The sequence below is a fragment of the Zea mays genome, chromosome 6, assembly GCF_902167145.1.
Source record: "Zea mays cultivar B73 chromosome 6, Zm-B73-REFERENCE-NAM-5.0, whole genome shotgun sequence".
NCBI classification, from domain to species: Eukaryota; Viridiplantae; Streptophyta; class Magnoliopsida; order Poales; family Poaceae; genus Zea; species Zea mays.
In genome coordinates, this window is record NC_050101.1 from 148,873,701 (window position 1) to 148,893,787 (window position 20,087).

General features: G+C 41.9%; 1 protein-coding gene across 1 annotated transcript; it reads left to right on the forward strand.

Annotated features, from left to right (window-relative positions):
- The first annotated feature begins 15,047 nt into the window (after positions 1-15,047).
- Positions 15,048-18,051, forward strand: LOC100273903 (uncharacterized). The gene is made up of 8 exons (NM_001360489.1): positions 15,048-15,179; positions 15,760-15,872; positions 16,598-16,669; positions 16,795-16,830; positions 16,919-16,964; positions 17,132-17,219; positions 17,304-17,361; positions 17,673-18,051. Exons 1-8 carry the CDS (start codon positions 15,101-15,103, stop codon positions 17,721-17,723), a joined length of 543 nt encoding a protein of 180 aa, NP_001347418.1. The 5' UTR covers positions 15,048-15,100; the 3' UTR covers positions 17,724-18,051.
- The last annotated feature ends 2,036 nt before the right edge of the window (positions 18,052-20,087 follow it).

Here is a 20,087-nt window from a genome sequence, read left to right on the forward strand (position 1 = left end):
CTGTTAAAAAATTTAACCATAGCCGAAGCTTTCTGCACTGCACTCTCAAGTGAGGTCTTCATCATTTAAAGTTAGCTTCATCAGACGAGTTAGCTTCGTTAAATTGTAAAAAATCATCAAAATGGCCAGAGTGCGACCAACTGCAAGGGTGTCTCGTGAGGGAGAAGAAACCAAGGTCATTGAGACAGCACCAATTTCAGAAGTCATGGAACGATCAGGTCTAGTTGTGACAAAGGGAGCTATTGATGAAGGTGCTCCTGACGCCGAAGCTGAATAGACTGTTGTTGAAGAAGAAAATGTTGATGAAAGTGAAGAAAATTACGGTATTTTGATCCCAACAAAGCCCAACCATCTAGATTTTGAGAAATCTACTATTTCCGAAGATGACATGCCCATGATGATGAAACTAGGCTATTTTGGGGAAGCTGAAAGCAAACTTGTCTGCTTTGCCGGAGAAGAGACTACCCCAGCACCGAAGAATGATGAAGTAGTGGTTTTTAAGAGCTTTTCAGAGCAGGACTGTGATTTCTTCTGAACGAGATGATTAGGAAACTCTCAAATTGAAGGTTTTCTTGAGGAGGAGGGCATCAGGCATGAGTTCTCTTCTCCCTACACACCACAACAAAATGGTGTAGTGGAGAGGAAAAATAGAACTCTATTGACATGGCGAGGACCATGCTTGATGAGTACAAGACACCGGACCGGTTTTGGGCTGAGGCGATTAACACCGCCTGCTACTCCATCAACCGACTCTACCTTCACCGAATCCTCAAGAAGACATCCTATGAACTCCTCACCGGTAAAAAGCCCAATGTTTCATATTTTAGAGTCTTTGGTAGCAAATGTTTTATTCTGGTTAAAAGAGGTAGAAAATCTAAATTTGCTCCTAAGGCTGTAGAAGGCTTTTTACTAGGATATGATACAAACACAAGGGCATATAGAGTCTTCAACAAATCCACTAGGTTAGTTGAGGTTTCTTGTGACATTGTGTTTGATGAGACTAATGGCTCTCAAGTAGAGCAAGTTGATCTTAACGAGCTAGATGATGAAGAGGCTCTGTGCGTCGCGCTAAGGAACATGTCCATTGGGGATGTGTGTCCAAAGGAATCCGAAGAGCCTCCACAAGCACAAGATCAACCACCATCTTCAAATCAAGCATCTCCACCAACCCAAGATGAGGATCAAGCTCAAGGTGATGAAAATGAAGATCAAGAGGATGAGCCACCTCAAGAGGAGGACAATGATCAAGGGGGAGATGATGATAATAAAGACAAGGAAGATGATCAGGGTCCAAGACCGCCACACCCAAGAGTCCACCAAGCGATACAACAAGATCACCCCGTGAACTCCATCCTCGGCGATATTCATAAGGGGGTAACCACTCGATCTTGTGTCGCTCATTTTTGTGAACATTACTCTTTTGTGTCTTCTATTGAGCCATACAGGGTGGAAGATGCATTAAGAGATTCGGATTGGGTGTTGGCAATGCAAGAGGAGCTCAACAACTTCACGATGAATGAGGTATGGCGTCTTGTTCCACGTCCTAACCAAAATGTTGTAGGAACCAAGTGGGTATTCCGCAACAAGCAAGATGAGCATGGTGTGGTGATAAGGAACAAAGCCCGACTTGTGGCCAAGGGATATTCACAAGTCGAAGGTTTAGATTTCGGTGAAACCTATGCAACCGTAGCTAGGCTTGAGTCAATTCGTATATTACTTGCCTATCCTACTTACCATGGCTTTAAGCTCTATCAAATGGATGTAAAAAGTGCCTTCCTCAATGGACCGATCAAGGAAGAGGTCTATGTTGAGCAACCTCCTGGCTTTGAAGATAGCGAGTACCCTAATCATGTTTACAAACTCTCTAAGGCGCTTTATGGGCTCAAGCAAGCTCCAAGAGCATGGTATGAATGCCTAAGAGATTTCCTTATCACTAATGGCTTCAAAGTCGGCAAAGCCGATCCTACACTCTTTACTAAAACCATTACAAATGATTTGTTTGTATGCCAAATTTATGTTAATGATATCATATTTGGGTCTACTAACAAATCTACTTGTGAAGAGTTTAGTCGGATTATGATGCAAAAATTCGAGATGTCTATGATGGGGGAGTTGAAGTACTTCTTAGGATTTCAAGTGAAGCAACTACAAGAGGGCACCTTCATCAGCCAAACAAAGTACATTCAAGATATTCTTACCAAGTTTTGAATGAAGGATGCCAAGCCCATCAAGACACCCATGGAAACCAATGGGCATCTCGACCTCGACACGGGAGGTAAATCCATAGATCAAAAGGTATATCGGTCGATGATAGGATCTTTACTCTATTTATGTGCATCTCGATCGGATATTATGCTTTTCGTATGCATGTGTGCAAGATTCCAAGCCGATCAAAAGGAAGTTCACCTTAGGGCCGTGAAAAGAATCTTGAGATATTTAGTTCATTCACCTAAGTTTGGTCTGTGGTACCCCAAGGGATCCACCTTTGATTTAATAGGATATTCAGATGCTGATTGGGCAGGGTGTAAAATTGATAGGAATAGCACATCAGGGACTTGTCAGTTTCTAGGGAGATCCCTGGTGTCTTGGGCTTCAAAGAAACAAAACTCATTAGCTCTTTCTACCGCCGAAGCCGAGTATATTGTCGCAGGCCATTGTTGCGCGCAATTGCTTTAGATGAGGCAAACCCTTAGACTATGTGACAATGAGAGTGCAATCCGCATGGCGGATAATCCCGTTGAACACAGCCGCACTAAGCACATAGCCATTCGATATCACTTTTTGAGGGATCACCAACAAAGGGGGATATCGAGATTGCTTATGTTAGCACCAAAGAACAATTAGCCGATATATTTACCAAACCACTAGATGAGAAAACCTTTACCAAACTTAGGAATGAGCTAAACATTCTTGATTCTCGGAACTTTGATTGATACTTTGCACATATAGCTCATTTATATACCTTTGATCATATCTATTTTATGCCTATGACTAATGTGTTTTCAAGAGAATTTCTACTAAGTCATAGATTGAAAGGGAAATGGAGTCTTCGGCGAAGCCAAGGCTTCCACTCCACTCTATCGGTATTATTTACCCTTCGCCGTCACTCTGCATCGCTCTCCACTTTGGTATAATCTTCACCCATATTTACTTATACCAATGGGAGAGAAAGTAAAAAGGGCTCTAAAGACTCCGTTTTTGGCGATTAATGCCAAAGGGGGAGAGATTATTAGCCCAAAGCAAAAGGACCGCACCACCACACCAATTTCAAAGTTTAAAAATGAAGTTTTCACCACCACACCAATTTCAAAGTTTTAAAATGAAGTTTTCAATTGGTATCTTACGATGAAATATTTAAAAGAGGATTTTCCAATTGGTTAGTATTTTTCAAATTGGTATAGTTAATCTTCTTTCAATTGGTAAAACCCTCTTGAACTCTAAGAGGAGAATTTCAATTCAGGGGAAGTTTTGTATAAGTCAAAGAAAAAGCATTTGAAACAGGGGGAGAAAATTTCAAATCTTGAAAATGCTTCTTATACCTTTGACTAGTTGCAAAAGGACTTTGAAAAGATTTTCCAAAAGAAATTGCAAAAACAAAACAAGTGGTGCAAGCGTGGTCCAAAATGTTAAAAGAAAGAAAGCAATCCATGCATATCTAATAAAAGTGAAAATTGGTTTAATTCTAAGCAACCTTTGCACTTACCTTATGCAAACTAGTTCAATTATGCACTTATATATTTGTTGTGGTTTGTTTTGGCATCAATCACCAAAAAGGGGGAGATTGAAAGGGAAATAGGATCAAACCTTTTCCTATAAATATTTTGGCGGTTGAATTGTCCAACACAAATATTGGACTAACTAGTTTGCTCTAGATTATATGTTCTACAGGTGCTAAAGATTCAGCACAAACCAATAAAAAGATCTTTGTTAGGGTTCAAAAGAAAGGAGCAAAAGAAACTGAAGTGAACCCTGGTCTGGCGCACCAGACAGTGTCCGGTGCACTAGGGTGGATCAACTTCAAACTCTTCACCTTCGGGTTTCTGAGGCTGCGCTCCGCTATAATTCATCGGACTGTCCGGTGGGTCACCGGACTGTCCGGTGGGTCACCGGACTGTCCGGTGGGACAACGGAGCAACGACTCCCAAGCGCAACGATCGACTCCAATGGTCGCCTACAACGTGAACAGTGCGCGGACAGTTCGCGCAGAGTCAGAGCAGCGCCAGAAGGCGCACCGGACATTGAGCAGTGACTGTCCGGTGCAGCATCGGACTGTCCGGTGGACCAAGCTGTCAGAGCTCCAACGGTCGAAACCGTCAGAACCCTAACGGTTGGGTGACGTGGCTGGCGCACCGGACTGTCCGGTGCGCCCATCCACAGCAGCCCTCCCCAACGACTGTTTTGGTGGTTGAGGCTATAAATACCTCCCAACCACCACTATTCAAGACACCCAAGCATTCACTACTCCTCATTCAATACAAGAGCAATACACAACACTCCAAGACACAAATCAAAGCCTCCGATCAAATCAAAGTCCATAGTTCAACTCTAGTTTTTAGGACTTGTGAGAAGATCGACTTGTGTTCTTTTGTTGTTCTTGTTGCTTGGTTGGCTTTCTTCTTTCTCTCATTCTTACTCTCAAAGCCTTGTAAGCAAAGCAAGAGACACCAATTGTGTGGTGGTCCTTGTGGGGTCTAAGTGACCCGGAAAATCAAGGAAGTAAGCTCACTCGGTCTAGGTGACCGGTTGAGAGAGGGAAAGGGTTGAAAGAGACCCGGTCTTTGTGACCACCTCAACGGGGACTAGGTTTGCAAGAATCGAACCTCGGTAAAACAAATTACTGTGTCATCCGCTCTATTTCTTTGGTTGATTTGTTTTCACCCTCTCTTTCGGACTCAGTTTTATTTCTAACGCTAACATCGGCTTGTAATTGTGCTTAAAGTTTATAAATTTCAGTTTTTGCCTATTCACCCCCTCCCCTCTAGGCGACTTTCACTGACAAAGGGAAAAAGATTGTCGTTGCCGCTTCGGAAGAAAATGACTTCGACCTTCGGAACCTGGTCGGTCAAGAATTATCCGAGGCTGAAAAGAAGGAGTTACAGGAATATGGTATATCCTGTGGCTACCAGCCAGGGGCTATGCTCTTTGGTGGAATCGACAAAGGGGCCTTAGGATGTATTCGAGACCGTGCCGGGGCAAAGATAATCGACACTCTGTCGAAGAGTGTCGGTTTCCCGAAGCTTGAAGCTGATATCAGCGGCTACCGACGACAACATATCGTCGACAGTTTGTTCTACTCCAATTTCAAGGTAAAATTCCTTTCGCTAGGTTTCTTTTATTTTTGTGATGAAGCAAGGTTTTCTGATGTTGGCTTATCTCTACAGAGTATGCTGCTAAGTAAGGCACTCAGAATGCAACAAGACCTCGAAGACAAGAAGAATGAAATCACAATCGAGGGCTTGGAAAGCAAAATTAAAGATTACGATGGCACTCTTGGTAAGAAAGACTTCTTGCTTCAGGCGACAGAGGGTTCCCTCGTAGAGCTTCAAACTGAAAATGCTAGATTAACCGAGGTGCTTCTCTAGGCGCAAGAAATTTTAAAGAAAAATTCAGAATGCTTCGAGCAAGGGAAACAAGAACTGCAAGCAAAATGCAAAGCCGAGGCTGATAATAATACGAAGCTGCAGAAGTATTTGAAAGAGCTTTGAATTAAGTGTCTGGAATTTGGTAGCAGTTGCGTGCAACGACTGAAAAAGGTCTTCAGCTCGGTTGGGGCCAGCTCCAAAGATATTACTCCTTCGGCTGAAGACATATCAAACACCTTTGATCATATTGAGAATGAAGTTGATGCTCTTGATAAAGTGATAGCCGGGCACAGTGACTTCTGTGCCTTGCTAGCTTCTCGCGGCACAGCTGCAGTATTTTTGAAGGCTGGCTGCACGCACGCAAAGACTGTGAATAGACCAACCTTCAGCCCATCTCCAACAGATTTGGTTGATATCCCCAGTGAAGCCCGGAGCATAGGGAACCGATTTATAACACAGATTTGGGCTAAGGGTGGGCGAGAGTTGGCTGGTGATGAAGCCCGAAACTTACTCAAACCGGTATGTAAATTATTCCTGTTGCTTGCCTTCTCTTGTAATTACTTTTTTACCTTATATCGTTTGTTTGTTTGCAGGATGGTGGTGCCGAAGATTGATAATCCGAAGCATGTTACGAATGCTGCTGAAGCTTCTCTTTAGGCCTGCCTGTATAGAGCTTAGGAACATTTGTATTAACTTTGTAGAAAAAATTGTAATCGAGGATTGAGCAATGCTATGTATAACTGTCCATACCTTGTAATATATTGTTACCTTTTCATCCATGTACAAGTTGCTTTGTTGTGGACGAAACTTGTATTTTTTGAGCCGAAGGCGAAAAACACCTTCCCTTATTTTCGTACACAACGAAGCATGCTATTGTGTCACATGTATTCGTTTGAAACGAAGCTTCTTTGTATTCATCGAAGCACTGTCGTCGAAGATGGAGTATTTCTGTTCGTGCTTCATGTTATGATGATGATGATCCTACAAATGTCTAAATGAATGTGTATGAATGCAATGTATGATGTAATGTAATGTGCAAATTAATGCCCCGAACACACACGAAGCCACACCCAGACTCTACATCCCCTTAGGAACGACTTTGGAGTCTTTAAGCTCTGCATCCCCTTAGAAACGACTTTGGAGCTTCTTCACCTTCTATTTCGGTGGCATTTAAGCTCTGCATCCATTTAGGAACAACTTTGAAGCTTCTTCACCTTATATTTCGGTGGTATTTGGCTCTACATTCCCTTAGGAATGACTTCCGAGCAGAAAACTTACTCTGCGCTCCCTTATGAATGACTTTTTGTAGCTTCGGAACTTACACTGCGCTGCCTTAGGAACGACTTTTTGCAACTTCGTCATGCTCTGCATCCCCTTGGGGACGTCTTTTGAGCTTCTCCTTGTTTTCTTTTTGCACTCGATGGTGCATGCTCTGATTTTACATATTACATCTTTGGGGGATTTTGGCCCTTGTATTGCATAGGGCTAAACAAGAATGAAAATTACAAACTATGGCTCTATTAAAAACCTTTCTCCCCTCCTAAAAGGAAAAGGGTGCCATAGGAAAAATAAAAAAGGTTACATCAATTACACATAATATCGTCGAAGCTCATCCGCATTCCAAGATCTGGGTATGTCGTTGCCATCCATATCCTTCAATATGTAAGAACCGGGTCTTGACGAAGATACTACCAGAAAAGGACCTTCCCACTTAAGTTGTAACTTGCCCACTGTATCTGGGTTGGCCACTCTCCGAAGCACCAGATGCCCTGGCTTGATGTTTTTCAATCAAACTTTCCTATCACGCCACCTTATTGTTTCGGTCTGATATTTATTGATGTGTTCTATAGCCTGAAGTCTGGTCCCTTCTATAGTATCTTTTGTTGTTTGATAATTAGCTTCGTCTTCCGCCGAAGCTGTTGTTCTTATTGATCCTGCCTTTGCTTCTTCTGGTGTTATTGCTTCGTCACCAAACAGGAGCTTGAAGGGTGTAAATCCTGTTGACCTTGACACAGTTGTGTTGTGGCTCCACACCACTTTAATCAACTCATCTGGCCACTTCCTCTGGGCTGATTGAAGATTAACTTCATTATTCCTGTCATTATAATGCCATTTGCTCTTTCTACTAGCCCATTTGATTCTAGATGCCTTACTGATGCAAAATGAATCTTTATACCAATTCGGTCACATAAATCTTTGAATGTTTCGACATCAAATTGTGTTCCATTGTCCACAGTTATTGCCTTCGGCACGCCGAAGCGGCAAACAATGTTTTGCCAAAAGAATTTCTGTATTGTGGCCGAAGTTATTGTGGCTAAAGGTTTTGCTTTGATCCACTTAGAGAAATATTCCACTACTACAACGACATATTTCAAATTTCCTTGTGCAGGTGGAAGTGGATCTAACAAATCCAGACCCCACCTTTGCAGTGGCCAAGTTGGCTGTATTAACTGGGTTAGAGATGAATGTTGTTTCTGGTCTCTTGCACATTTTTGACAATTTTCACACTTTCGAACCAGATCTGCTGCATCCGAAGCTGCCTTCAGCCAATAAAATCCTTGTCTGAAAACCTTCCCCAGCAAAGGCCTAGACCCAATATGAGATCCACATAAACCTGCATGTATTTCCTTCATTAGCTCTTGACCTTTGGTTCTGGATAAACACTTGAGTAGTGGAGAGCAGACTCCATGTTTGTATAACTCACCTTCTATTATCACATATGGTCTTGTCCTTGCTTCCATTCTTTTAGTATAAACTTCGTCATCCGAAAGACAGTTACCTTGGAGGAAAGATATAATTTCATACCTCCAATCTTCACTATGCACAGGTGATATTGCAAGTACTGCTCTCTCCATAAGTTCAACCGAAAGTGCTTTTATTGTTTAAAAGAATACTTCCGAAGGTAGAGAGAGCCCCTGTGCCGCTGACTTAGCTAGCAGATCTGCATGCTCATTTTCCCCTCTTGGAATATTTTTTATAGAAAATCCTTCGAAAGAAGCCTCCAATCTTCGGACTGCATCCAAATATTTTTCAAGTTTCGGATCCCTTGCCTTGTTACTTTTGTCTATATGACCAGAAATAACTTGGAAGTCAGTTTTAAGGATTGCCCTTCTTATTCCCATTGCCTTTAGCTTCCAAAGCCCTAACAGAAGAGCTTCGTATTCAGCAATATTATTTGCACAACTAAAGTCCAGCCTTACTGCGTAGCATGTTCTGACTTTAGAGGGCGCTACTAGAATAGCAGCCGCTCCTGCGACGAAGGTTCCCCAAGAACTGTCACATAATATTGTCCAGGCTTCGGCGTCTTTTGCTGTTTCTTCTCCCTGAGCCCCTAGCGTCCAATCAGCAATGAAATTCGCTAACGCCTGAGACTGAATTGAAGATCTATGTACATAATCAATAGTGAATTCATTGAGTTCCGCTGCACATTTTCCAATTCTTCTTGTAGCTTCTCTGTTTCTCATTCTGTCCTTCAGAGGTTGTGATGAAGGTACAATTATATGATAGGCTTAAAAGTAATGCCAAAGCTTTCTGGAGGCCATTAGCACAACATACAACACCTTCTCCAATTCTGTGTAATTTTGCTTTGATAAACTGAGTACTTCGGAGACGAAGTATACTGGTGCTTGTCTTTTTACTTGGCCATCTTGCTTCTCCTGTACAAGTGCAGCACTGACTGCAGAATGAGAGGCTGCCACATATAGGAGTAACGGAGCCCCTGATGAAGGTGGAGTTAGAGTTGTCAAGTTTATCAAATATTGCTTTAACTCTTCGGAAGCCTTTTGTTGAGCCGGACCCCATTGAAAAACTTCGGTTGACTTCAGTATTTCAAATAATGGCAGATTCCTTTCTGCTGATCTTGATATAAATCTGTTTAACGATGCCAGCCTTCCTGCCAATCGTTGAGCCCCTTTTTTGAATTTGGCGGCTCCATCCGAAGGATAGCTTCGATTCCTTTCATTGTACCAGACAGCCAAGGAACTTGCCCTTCTTTACTCCAAAAATACACTTTTCTGGATTTAACTTAAGACCAGTTTGCCTGAATTTGGCAAATGTCTCTTGCAAGTCAGCAATATGATTCTCTTGCTTCGTGCTTTTTACTATGATGTCATCAACATAAGTCAGCACATTCCTGCCTATTTGAGAGTGAAGAACCTTGGCTGTCATTCTACTGAAGCTTTCTCCAGCATTCTTGAGCCCCTCAGGCATCCGAAGGTAACAATAAGTACCGCTGGGAGTTATGAAGCTTGTCTTTGGCTCATCTTCTTTCTTCATCCAAATTTGGTGATAGCCCGAGTAACAGTCCAATAGGCTCATGAGTTCCGAAGAAGCTGCTGCATCTACAAGGGAGTCTATTCTTGGTAAAGGGAACTTGTCCTTTGGACATGCCTTGTTGAGATCTGTGAAATCAATACACATTTTCCATTTCCCATTAGCCTTCTTCACCATAACAGTGTTGGCTAGCCACTCTGGATATGTTACTTCTCTGATAACACCAGCACTGAGAAGTCTTTTTACTTCATTCCGAGCACCTTCGGCTTTATCCTCAGACATTTTCCGAAGTCTTTGCTTCCTTGGCCTGAAAGATGGATCCACATTGAGTGAATGTTCAATGACATCTCTGTTGACACCACAGAGATCATTAGTTGTCCAAGCAAAGACATCTTTGTTGTTGAACAAAAATCTTAGCAGAGTCTTGTCTTGTTCATCGGATAACTGAGATCCCAGCAGTACCCTTTGATCTGCTATATCTTCACACAGGAGCATAGGCTTCGGCTGATCTGCCAAAGCGGCCTTCTCTCTTTTGTGCTTATATTGTTGACAAGCTTCAGCTCCATCTATGTTATGGATCGCCTTTGAATCCGCCGTCCAACTCCCTTCAGCCCTCCTGGCAGCTTCTTGACTCCCGTGAACAGCAATGGGCTCTTGTTCCGAAGGTATCTTCATACATAAGTACGTTGTGTGAAGTATGGATTCGAAGGCATTAAGCGTCCCTCGACCAATGGTTGCATTGTATGGATATTCCATGTCAACGATGTCAAAGACAACTTGTTCAGACCTTGTGTTGTGGACATAACCGAAGGTAACTGACATTGTCATTTTTGCCAAGTGCCACAATCTGTCTCCCTCCGAAGCCATAAAGAGGGTGTGTTGCATCATGCATCTTGTCTTCTGGTTCTTGCATCTGTCTGAAAGCCTTTGCAAATACGATGTCCGCTGCACTGCCTATGTCAACCAGAACATTGTGGACCAGAAATTCCTTGATGACACAAGATATAACCATGGCATCATTGTGAGGATAGTCTTTAAGCTAAAGATCATCCTGGGAGAAGGTGATTGGGATATGAGACCACTTGGATCTAATGAAGGGTCCTTGCACCCCAACATGTTGCAGTCTTCTCTGTGCTTCCTTCTTCTGCTTCTTGTTAGCTGGCTCTGAGCTTGAACCGCCTGTGATTGGGAGCACCAGCTTCGTGGCCGAAGGTGCTTCAGCTTGGTCGTTGTACGAAACCATTGTCACAATAGTGGAAGTGAGTTCACCAGAGGTGGGCGCCAATGTTGGTCACTTGTTCTCAAATGCTATGAATTAAGAACAAGGCAACACAAATGTTAATAGTTAAAGACCTTCGTCCTTCGAAGCATTATCTCCCTTAGGATATAATGATCTTCAGACGAAGGTTATGAAGGACAAACCTTCATCATCTTAATATGTAATGAACAGCAAAAACATATGAGACATATAAAGAACATGAATAATGATATCAAATCAACATATTATCTATATTCTCATTATATGATCATGAATAAACAATGATGATATTGAATTACATTTGTACATTTGGCTTGACAGAAGGTAAGAATCCGAGAGTGACGTGCGAATGAATGCAAGTCAGCGTGAACAGTACGGGGGTACTGTTCATCTATTTATAGGCACGGGACGCAGCCCGGAAAAAATTACATTTATTCCCTTGACAACTAATCACAATCATGATACAAATTAACAAGGACTATGCAGTCTTTTCCTCTTTAAGTCGGTGCCACCCTTCGTCTCAAGCGTATCATCATGCCGAAGCTCTTCCGATTGTAGCTTCAGCATACGTCTTCATGTCATGCCTGTTTGCATGTCATCTTGCCGAAGGTGTTTTTGCTTAGAGGACCTTCGGCGGAGAAGAAGGCCCCCAACAAATACTATCATGATGGACACATATGTGCAACCAGCGTCTGCCTTGCATCCATATGTGAACTATGTCATGGGGACCACAAACAATCTCATGACAGTTTGTAAGGGTGTCGAAAGGATGTTTGATTCGAATACTGCTGCAATGGCACTCCAAGAGTATGGCTTCTTCAAGAGGAAGATTGGAGACTTCTTGAGTGAGCTTGCAAAGAGAATGGCCATTGACCATGATACTTATCTGTCGAGTTGGTGGTCCATATTTGGATAAGATACGGCGACACTGCAATCTGTTGCTAAGCGACTGCTATCACGGTGTGCCTCGTCGAGTGGGTGTGAGCGCAATTGGAGTACTTTCACATTCATCCACACAAAGCTCCACAACAAACCTGAAATTGCATGAGCTTGTGTTCGTTAACTACAACCTTCGTCTTCGCATCCAACGAGCAACTAGTACACCAAAGCCTAGTGAGTTCGATCCTGCCTTGGTCTTCATGGATCTACCATTACACAGGCATAATAAAGCTATTAGAGATTGGATGGAAAGAGGAAGATCCAATGCACCTCCAACATTGGATGAAGACTCACCTTGCAGTAACACTCCTCTTCCTAGCACACTGTTTACATCACTTGTACAAGGAGGCACAAAGGAAGTGCAAGAATGAGCCGATGAAATAGTTAGCGACATCCACCTTGGCAATCTGGAGACAAAACTTGGTCCATCGGATAGGAAAGGAAAAAGGGTCAAATCGCTGATAAAATCGAAGATGAAGAAGAGGATGAAGACAGTGATGGCGATAGCACAACCGATCCTAGTGCATGTGATGATAGTGGCCATGGTGATGCTGGATTATATGGTGCAAGAGAAAGTGGTGTAGAAGGGAGTGGTGCAGGAGATTGGAGGTCCACTGGAGGAAGTTGGTTCACCCATGCCACACAAGATTCTTAGCATGATGTATCTCATTCACAACAGGAGACAATAAGCAGCCGACGTCGTTCAATTTCATTTCTCGTCCAGAATGGAATTCATAGCTCAAGTAGCTCCAGTTCTTCTAACTATTCGGTTGGACAAGGCCCAATCTATAACCCTATGCATGGCAATGGCAACCGGGTTAGAGACTACCACACGAAGTACCACCATCGATCATGTATGGGTATGGACCCCTCCACTGTCATATTCGATTTTGTCATATATGTATCCACCAGAACCACATTATGGTATGGACAAGTTCCCTCTGCACTGGTATGTTATTTTTGCTTCGTCGATAAGTACTTATTTGCCGTTCTTGTTTTCTTGCTAATGTTATCTCATATCTTTTATATAGAACTATCACTATGACTGATTGGAACCATATCACTATCCTTCCAACATGCATGAGTACTTTCACTATGACTCGAGTTGAACATGTGAGTATTGTGAAACGAGTCGACCTATGTGTCGTTGGAGAGTAGTAAAAGAACTTGTATTTGAGTATTGTAAAGTTCGCTGGTTGTTTGTTGCATGAGAACTGGAGTTTGTAGTTACACTAGTCGGTTACCCGTGCGTTGCGACGACTCACAACAATACCCACGTAAATTATCCACCAAAAAGATATCAAGATTTTTTATTGATTGTCTCCGCTCTTCGTATAATATTTTTTGTGAACGCACGGGTACCATAGGCAGTAAATTAGAGACTCATTCACTCGTCTCCCCCACTTCCAAGGTTTCGTAGAGCAGGAGGGGAAGGGAAGAGGCAGACATGCCTATTCGTTGCCGGAGAAAAACACGACGAAGACCTGGGCATCTGAAGGCGACATAGGTAGCATACCGCTAGATATATAAGGGAGAAAGCACGCACGCGGAGAAAAAAAGCTCCGACGGAGCAGCTCCAAACCGAGAGGCACCCGCACCAGGCGTCAATCCGAGAAGGGCGAGAGAATGCGAGTGTCTTCCCAACCCTAGACCCGCAGAAGCGATAAAACACCACAACCAACTCTGTAGCATATGCCGACTGCTGCCACGCTACGGGTCTTGGTTGTCCAATATCTCAGACCTGGACTCCTCATCGCCAAGATAACTTAAGCGTGGCAGGCGCCACCATATCCTCCTCGACGGCACACACGGACACAGGCCAGGAGCATGACTGACTCGCCCCGTACCCGCGTCGATGAGCGTCGACCGACAGGGGCAGCAGGTTGGGGAGGAAGAACAGGGCGAAGACCGGGAAGACAAACGGGACGTCCGACGACGGAGAAAACGATGGTGCGCGCATTATGTGAAACGTCCTCGTGGACGTGCAATAGCCACTGCATGAGTCGGTGTCGGTGCTGGTGTCAGACGAATACAGGGAGGAGGCGCATGCTCCTACGCTCTCTGTCGAGAGTGGGATGACGCGAAGGTGAAGGCATGAGTGGAGAGAGAAAAGAAGTAGAATGGCGAACGAGGTGGTGGCAATTGAGGTGATGATCATAATTATCGTGCGGAGGTATAGATAGCCAAATAGGTCGTGTCTGGCGAGCCTGATGAAGGCACAACACATTTAATAGTACCTGGGCCAACCCATCACGAGCGTCGTGCGGTGTTTGGGCCGTAGCTCGACCCGTAGTGCTAGCCCAACCCGACACGATTTTTTTTATTTTACAAAAAATCATATATACATATATACAATTTATATTCAATATTATAAACACTTGAGAATGATGTTCTACTTTTTAGATAGCTCCACCCAGTAAATCCCACCCTTCTTCCATCAGGTTGTGGGTTCAAACCCCACCTCCTGCACCGCTTTTTAATATTCAGAAGAAATTTAAGTATTTTTTAAATAAAATGACGCGGGACGACCGTTGAATCTGGTGCTTTAAGTATAGTAGAGATATGTATGTTACATGTTATTTTGATGAACATATATCGTGTGGATCAATCGATATTTATCGTGCAATGTAAATTAAGTAAATTACAAATAAATCCTACCAAATTTTCCTTTTTCTGTAAAAAATACAGAAACCGATCCATTTTCTTGAAAAATCGACACAAAACCAAGCTTGATTTGGCTTGGCAAAGCGTAGAGGCGGTTTTTAGACTCCAACGGTTTGATTAACCTTGCCGTAGACCAACAAGGATACCGTTGGAGCCGCCAGATTCTCATCCGACGCACTAAAATAGATTCACTGACGTGCACCCCGACGCTGACGTGGCGAAGGCTACTACCACAATATCGAGCATCGGCGGGGTCATCTCCGAAAAAAAACGCGAACGCAGAACGCCGCCGGCCCGTCGTGCACTCGTGTTTCCCTTCCTCCACTTGCCTTCGTGTTCGTGATTCGTGATTTCGCCGCCGGAAAGCCGAGGGAGAGGGAGCGATATGGGGTTCGTCGGAGACACGATGGAGTCGATCCGCTCCATGCAGATCCGCCAAGTGCTCATGCAGATCATCAGCCTCGGTGACTCCCTCTGCCGCAGTCTCTTCTTTTCCCCTGATTGTTTTTTTCTTCTTCTCGAGGTCTTTGGCAGCCAGATCAGTGCGTCGGGAGCCCTGTAGTTCTTGGGTTTTTTGTGAGGTTTTTGTCATGCGAGTCTAGTACGATTTTAAGGAGCGGGACAAGTCTTTTTTTCGATTTCCAGTGTTTTTTTGGCAGTAAGATCGGGGGAAGAGACTGTCCAGATTCTTGAACTCTTAAATTATTCCCCTGAAGAATCATAAGAATGTGAAGAGAACAGTAGTGGAATTGGTTGTGGCAACTTTAGAGAACTGGATTGTGTGTTTTTCTTCATCTTTGTTATCATCTGGACTCTGGAGCTTATGCTCTCTTGAAGAATTGCTTAGGTTTTTTGTTGGTTGCCCTAGACGCTAGTTGTTGCTAATAGCAATTCAGGTTTGTGAAATCTTGACATTCAATAGGGGTAGCGTGTACGTATATCAGTTTGCAAGACTGAGAGTTTCCTGCAGTTTGATATTTGACTGTTAATTGCAACATGAGTCTCATGAAAAAGGTTTTAACTTTCGATTGTTTCTCCTTTCAGGTATGATTGTTACCTCTGCATTAATCATATGGAAGGGTTTGATAGTTTTCACGGGGAGCGAGTCACCAGTTGTAGTGGTGCTCTCGGGTAGCATGGAGCCTGGATTTAAAAGGGTTTGTTTACTCTCTACATAACATGGAAATAACCTTGGGTTTTGTATGCTTTCTTGATACCTACCTGCTTCATGTTCACATTAGTAACTGTTTAACAAAACATTTTTCCTTTTATCTGTGACTTTCCAGAAACTGCTTCACAAAGGATCATTTCCATTTTCTATATGAATACCTATCACTTCTTTAAGTTCTATTAGTTTTGTATACGTTGAATGGCCGCATTATTTCATTTTCCTTGTCACTAGAGTTTTCGTTTCAAGTCTTCAAGATGAGTAAATTTTACAAAACGGTATATTCCTGTCCCAGTTGTCACAACCACTTCTAGTGTCTGTTTCATAAAACTACCAAAACTTTGGGCTCCATTCTTACGAACTTACCACACTGTGCCCCTTGCCCTGAGAACCTGCACCCACTCGTCAGCATCACATAGTGCAGTGCACTATGTGACGCTGACCAGTGAGCCTAGGTGCTCAAACCATTTTAGGAGCTAAGGTGGTAGGTTTGTTAGAAGGAAACCTTAAGTATTAGTAATTTTGTGAAATGGCATCAGAAGTGGTAGCTTTGTGACAATTATGACAGTAAAGTGGTATTTTTGTGAAATTAACCTTTTAAGATTTGTACCATAATTTGTTGATGGTCTGCTATGTACCATGTATTTTTTAGCTCCAGAGCTAGTTGTATGTACGCTTTTGAAGTGCCTTAACGATTAATTGTCTTGTTTTCAGGGTGATATCCTGTTTTTGCATATGAGCAAAGATCCTATTCGCACAGGAGAAATAGTTGTTTTCAATGTCGATGTGAGTCCTATTTATCCATGGATTATTTGATGAATCGCGAATATAGTAGTTTTCTCAGTTATCTCACTGTATTGTTCGTACAGTTATCTATTCAGTAATGCTCATCTGGGGTGCTATTTATGCAGGGTCGTGAGATTCCAATTGTTCACCGAGTGATTAAGGTTGTACATTTTGAGTTACTTCAGTTGATGCCATGCTAAACTAAACGTTAGATGTCTGCTCATTTTGAGTTCTCTCTTCTCTGTATAGGTCCATGAACGTCAGGACACTGCAGAAGTGGACATCCTCACCAAAGGTATACTACTTTCAGTGTGAATGACTATATTGCGTTTCCGTTTACTTTTTCTTCTTCTGAATATTATTACCACATGGTACTGTGTAACCTGATAATAACCAACATTATGTGCATGATGTACTGGGGTTGATTACAATGTTTCCTTTCCCTTACAAACTCCATTTCAGGTGACAATAATTTTGGGGATGACCGACTATTATATGCACATGGCCAGCTTTGGCTCCAGCAACACCACATTATGGGACGTGCGGTGGGGTGAGTTCACCTTATATAGCACGCATCTGTCTTTTTCCCCACTGAGAAGCAGTTCAGCTGACCTTATGTTTCCAATGACAACAGCTACCTTCCATATGTTGGCTGGGTTACAATTATCATGACTGAGAAACCATTTATTAAGGTATGCTCATTCTTGTCTAAATATTGATTGGCTTGTTCGTAATGAAACACTGTCAAAACAAGAGCCACACAAACCAATATCAGTGACAAACACAATGAAGAGCATAGTCCCATTGGTCTGAGAATATTTCTGTCATTATGTGGATGAAACTTAACCATTCTTCTTTCTTGTCTTAATAATTAGGAAAGTTCACTTTTTTTTTTGTTTTCTAGATAATCTTGAGCATCCAGGAGTCCACAAATTGAGTATTAGTTAATGTAGTCAGTATATCATTTGAAGTTTCGCTGATCCTTATGTTATCTTTGCTGCAGTACCTGCTGATTGGCGCACTGGGTTTGCTGGTCATAACGTCGAAAGATTAGTGATGTCAAACTTCAGGGCCATGTAGATTTTGCTCTTATGGTGCAACAGCAGAGATCAGTGGCTTTGTGGCGTTTAAGAGATGCCGTTCTGTTGCGCCATGTATCAAACGAGAAGATTTCTTTATCTACTGCGAGGGCACCTGCCTATTGATCGGATAGTCGGTTCTAATCCAGCATCCATCTTTTGTAGTTGTGGCCTAGCTAATGAGTTGAACCAGTCGTTGGTTCTATTCGATGAAGATAACTCTTCATTGCAGTCTTGCAGGAACCTCCTAGGCAATGTGCAATGATAAAAATCTGCGCGGTCTTACGTGCTGCTTCATCATGCTGACTGATGAGCACAACATGCGCCTTTGTTTGTTTCCACTTATTTGACAGCGGCGGTGATGAGAATCGTATAATCTAGCTAAACACCTCATGATAAACTCGCTTCTCACCGTGCCACTGTCCAGAACCGAAAATTGAACTGGTAATCGACAATCGGGGAATCGACAATAATTTGATGATGTGAGGAATCGTCGATCGCACTGTTGTGCAGAATAAAAAATTGAACTAGTAATCGATATGAGAAATCGCCGACAACAAGAATCGTGTTTAGGAAAAGCGGAAACAACATCTCCATAAATTTATCCTCTAATATTGTACTTTATAGAATCCTCTAACTTTTTTTCTTCCTTTATATCATACAACCTGTTCGATTGGCTTTAATTCGTATCGATTTCTACTTCTTCTACAGTGTTTTTGTTTTGTCTCTATATATTGCAGCTGTCGAGTCTAAACAATCGGCTTTAATCCGAAGCGAACAACCATATTCTTCTCCAAGAACATCCTCTGTATGTCAAAGACCTATATCAAGACATTTTGCTCTAGATTTTCTGTACACGTGTATTTGTTATACCCTCAAATATTTTATACATATTTTAGTTTTGTTTAATTCATTTTCTAAAGTATAAAACAGATAGAGAAGAGAAGAGAGAGAGAGTTTGTATATTTAGATGAAGCTTTGGAGAATATCATTGTAGGTTATAGAGGATAAAATCTTCTCCATATTTAGGGTGGAACATATAGTTTCACATTAAATCGTGTCCAGTAGTTTACCCATATGACCACCCAAAAATATTGTTTTGTACTGTAGATTGCACTGCTTAGAAAGTGGAGTTTGAATATGTGGATGAGATGAGTAAGCTGTTGAAGATAGTTTTAGTGGGTGTTTGTTTGAGATTATAATCTGCCTAAATTATATAATCCAATGAATTTTGAACATAAATCAAAATTTATTGGATTATATATCTAGACAGATTACTCCCAAACAAACACCCGCTTTGAGAACTTTAGAGGTTTGGTGTTGTATAGTGAGAAATATATCCATATACCTAAATAATTTGGGATGGACGAATGCTTGATTGTGAAATGTTGGATAATAATGTTACATGCAAATCTATACCTAATAATCAAATATATATCTAATATTAAAAAAGACAAGAACCATTTTTTGTTCGACCCACTATAACTAACTAGTTATATGCTCGTGCATTGCTACAGTTTCAATACATCACATGAGTATACTTTGTTTTAATAAAAGATAAAAAATCTATGTGTTCTATTGGTTAGGTGGGTGTGAACGTGGAACCTACAATCAAGGTTTGAATTCCCCACTTATGCATAATTTTACCTTACTTTTTTATAAAACATGTAAGAAAAGGATAACGACAACGATACACGGCGACTCTAGAACCATGAACATTATATAGTAGATATTTACCTCATTCCATGTATATATAATAGATTAACAAATATAGACTGCGCTTTTTTTGGTGGTACAATTTTGTACAATTCTAGTTTTACATTACCAACATGAATAAAAAAAGACACAAAGATTCAAAATCAGCATCATGTTAAAAAGCACTTTGAAGCATGAATCTAATAGTACAACTTTTGTACACTAAACATGAAGATGCTTTTATTAACTGCTGATAACACAAAAACTTGTTTGAGTTTAGCAATTTTAAATCAAAGCACGCCTTGTGAAAGTGAAAATTACTCCCCAGTATTTTCAAGCACATACATCCTTGCTTTTGTTGTTAAACCAATATCTGCATTAGACATTACGGAACCTGTCACTCTAGTGGATAAACAAGACCTTACTAAAAAATATGCAGTATAAATGAATTTTCTTCTTATTCATATTGAGAGCACCTAGAGGGGGGTGACAGTGAATAGGTGATCCTGTAAAAATCAAATACTAATAGCCACAAAACTTGGTTAAGTGTTAGTACGACTAAGTAGCAAGCTCTTGCAAACACAAGTAATCACGAGAAAAACAAGCACAAGAGACACGGTGGTTTATCCCGTGGTTCGGCCAAG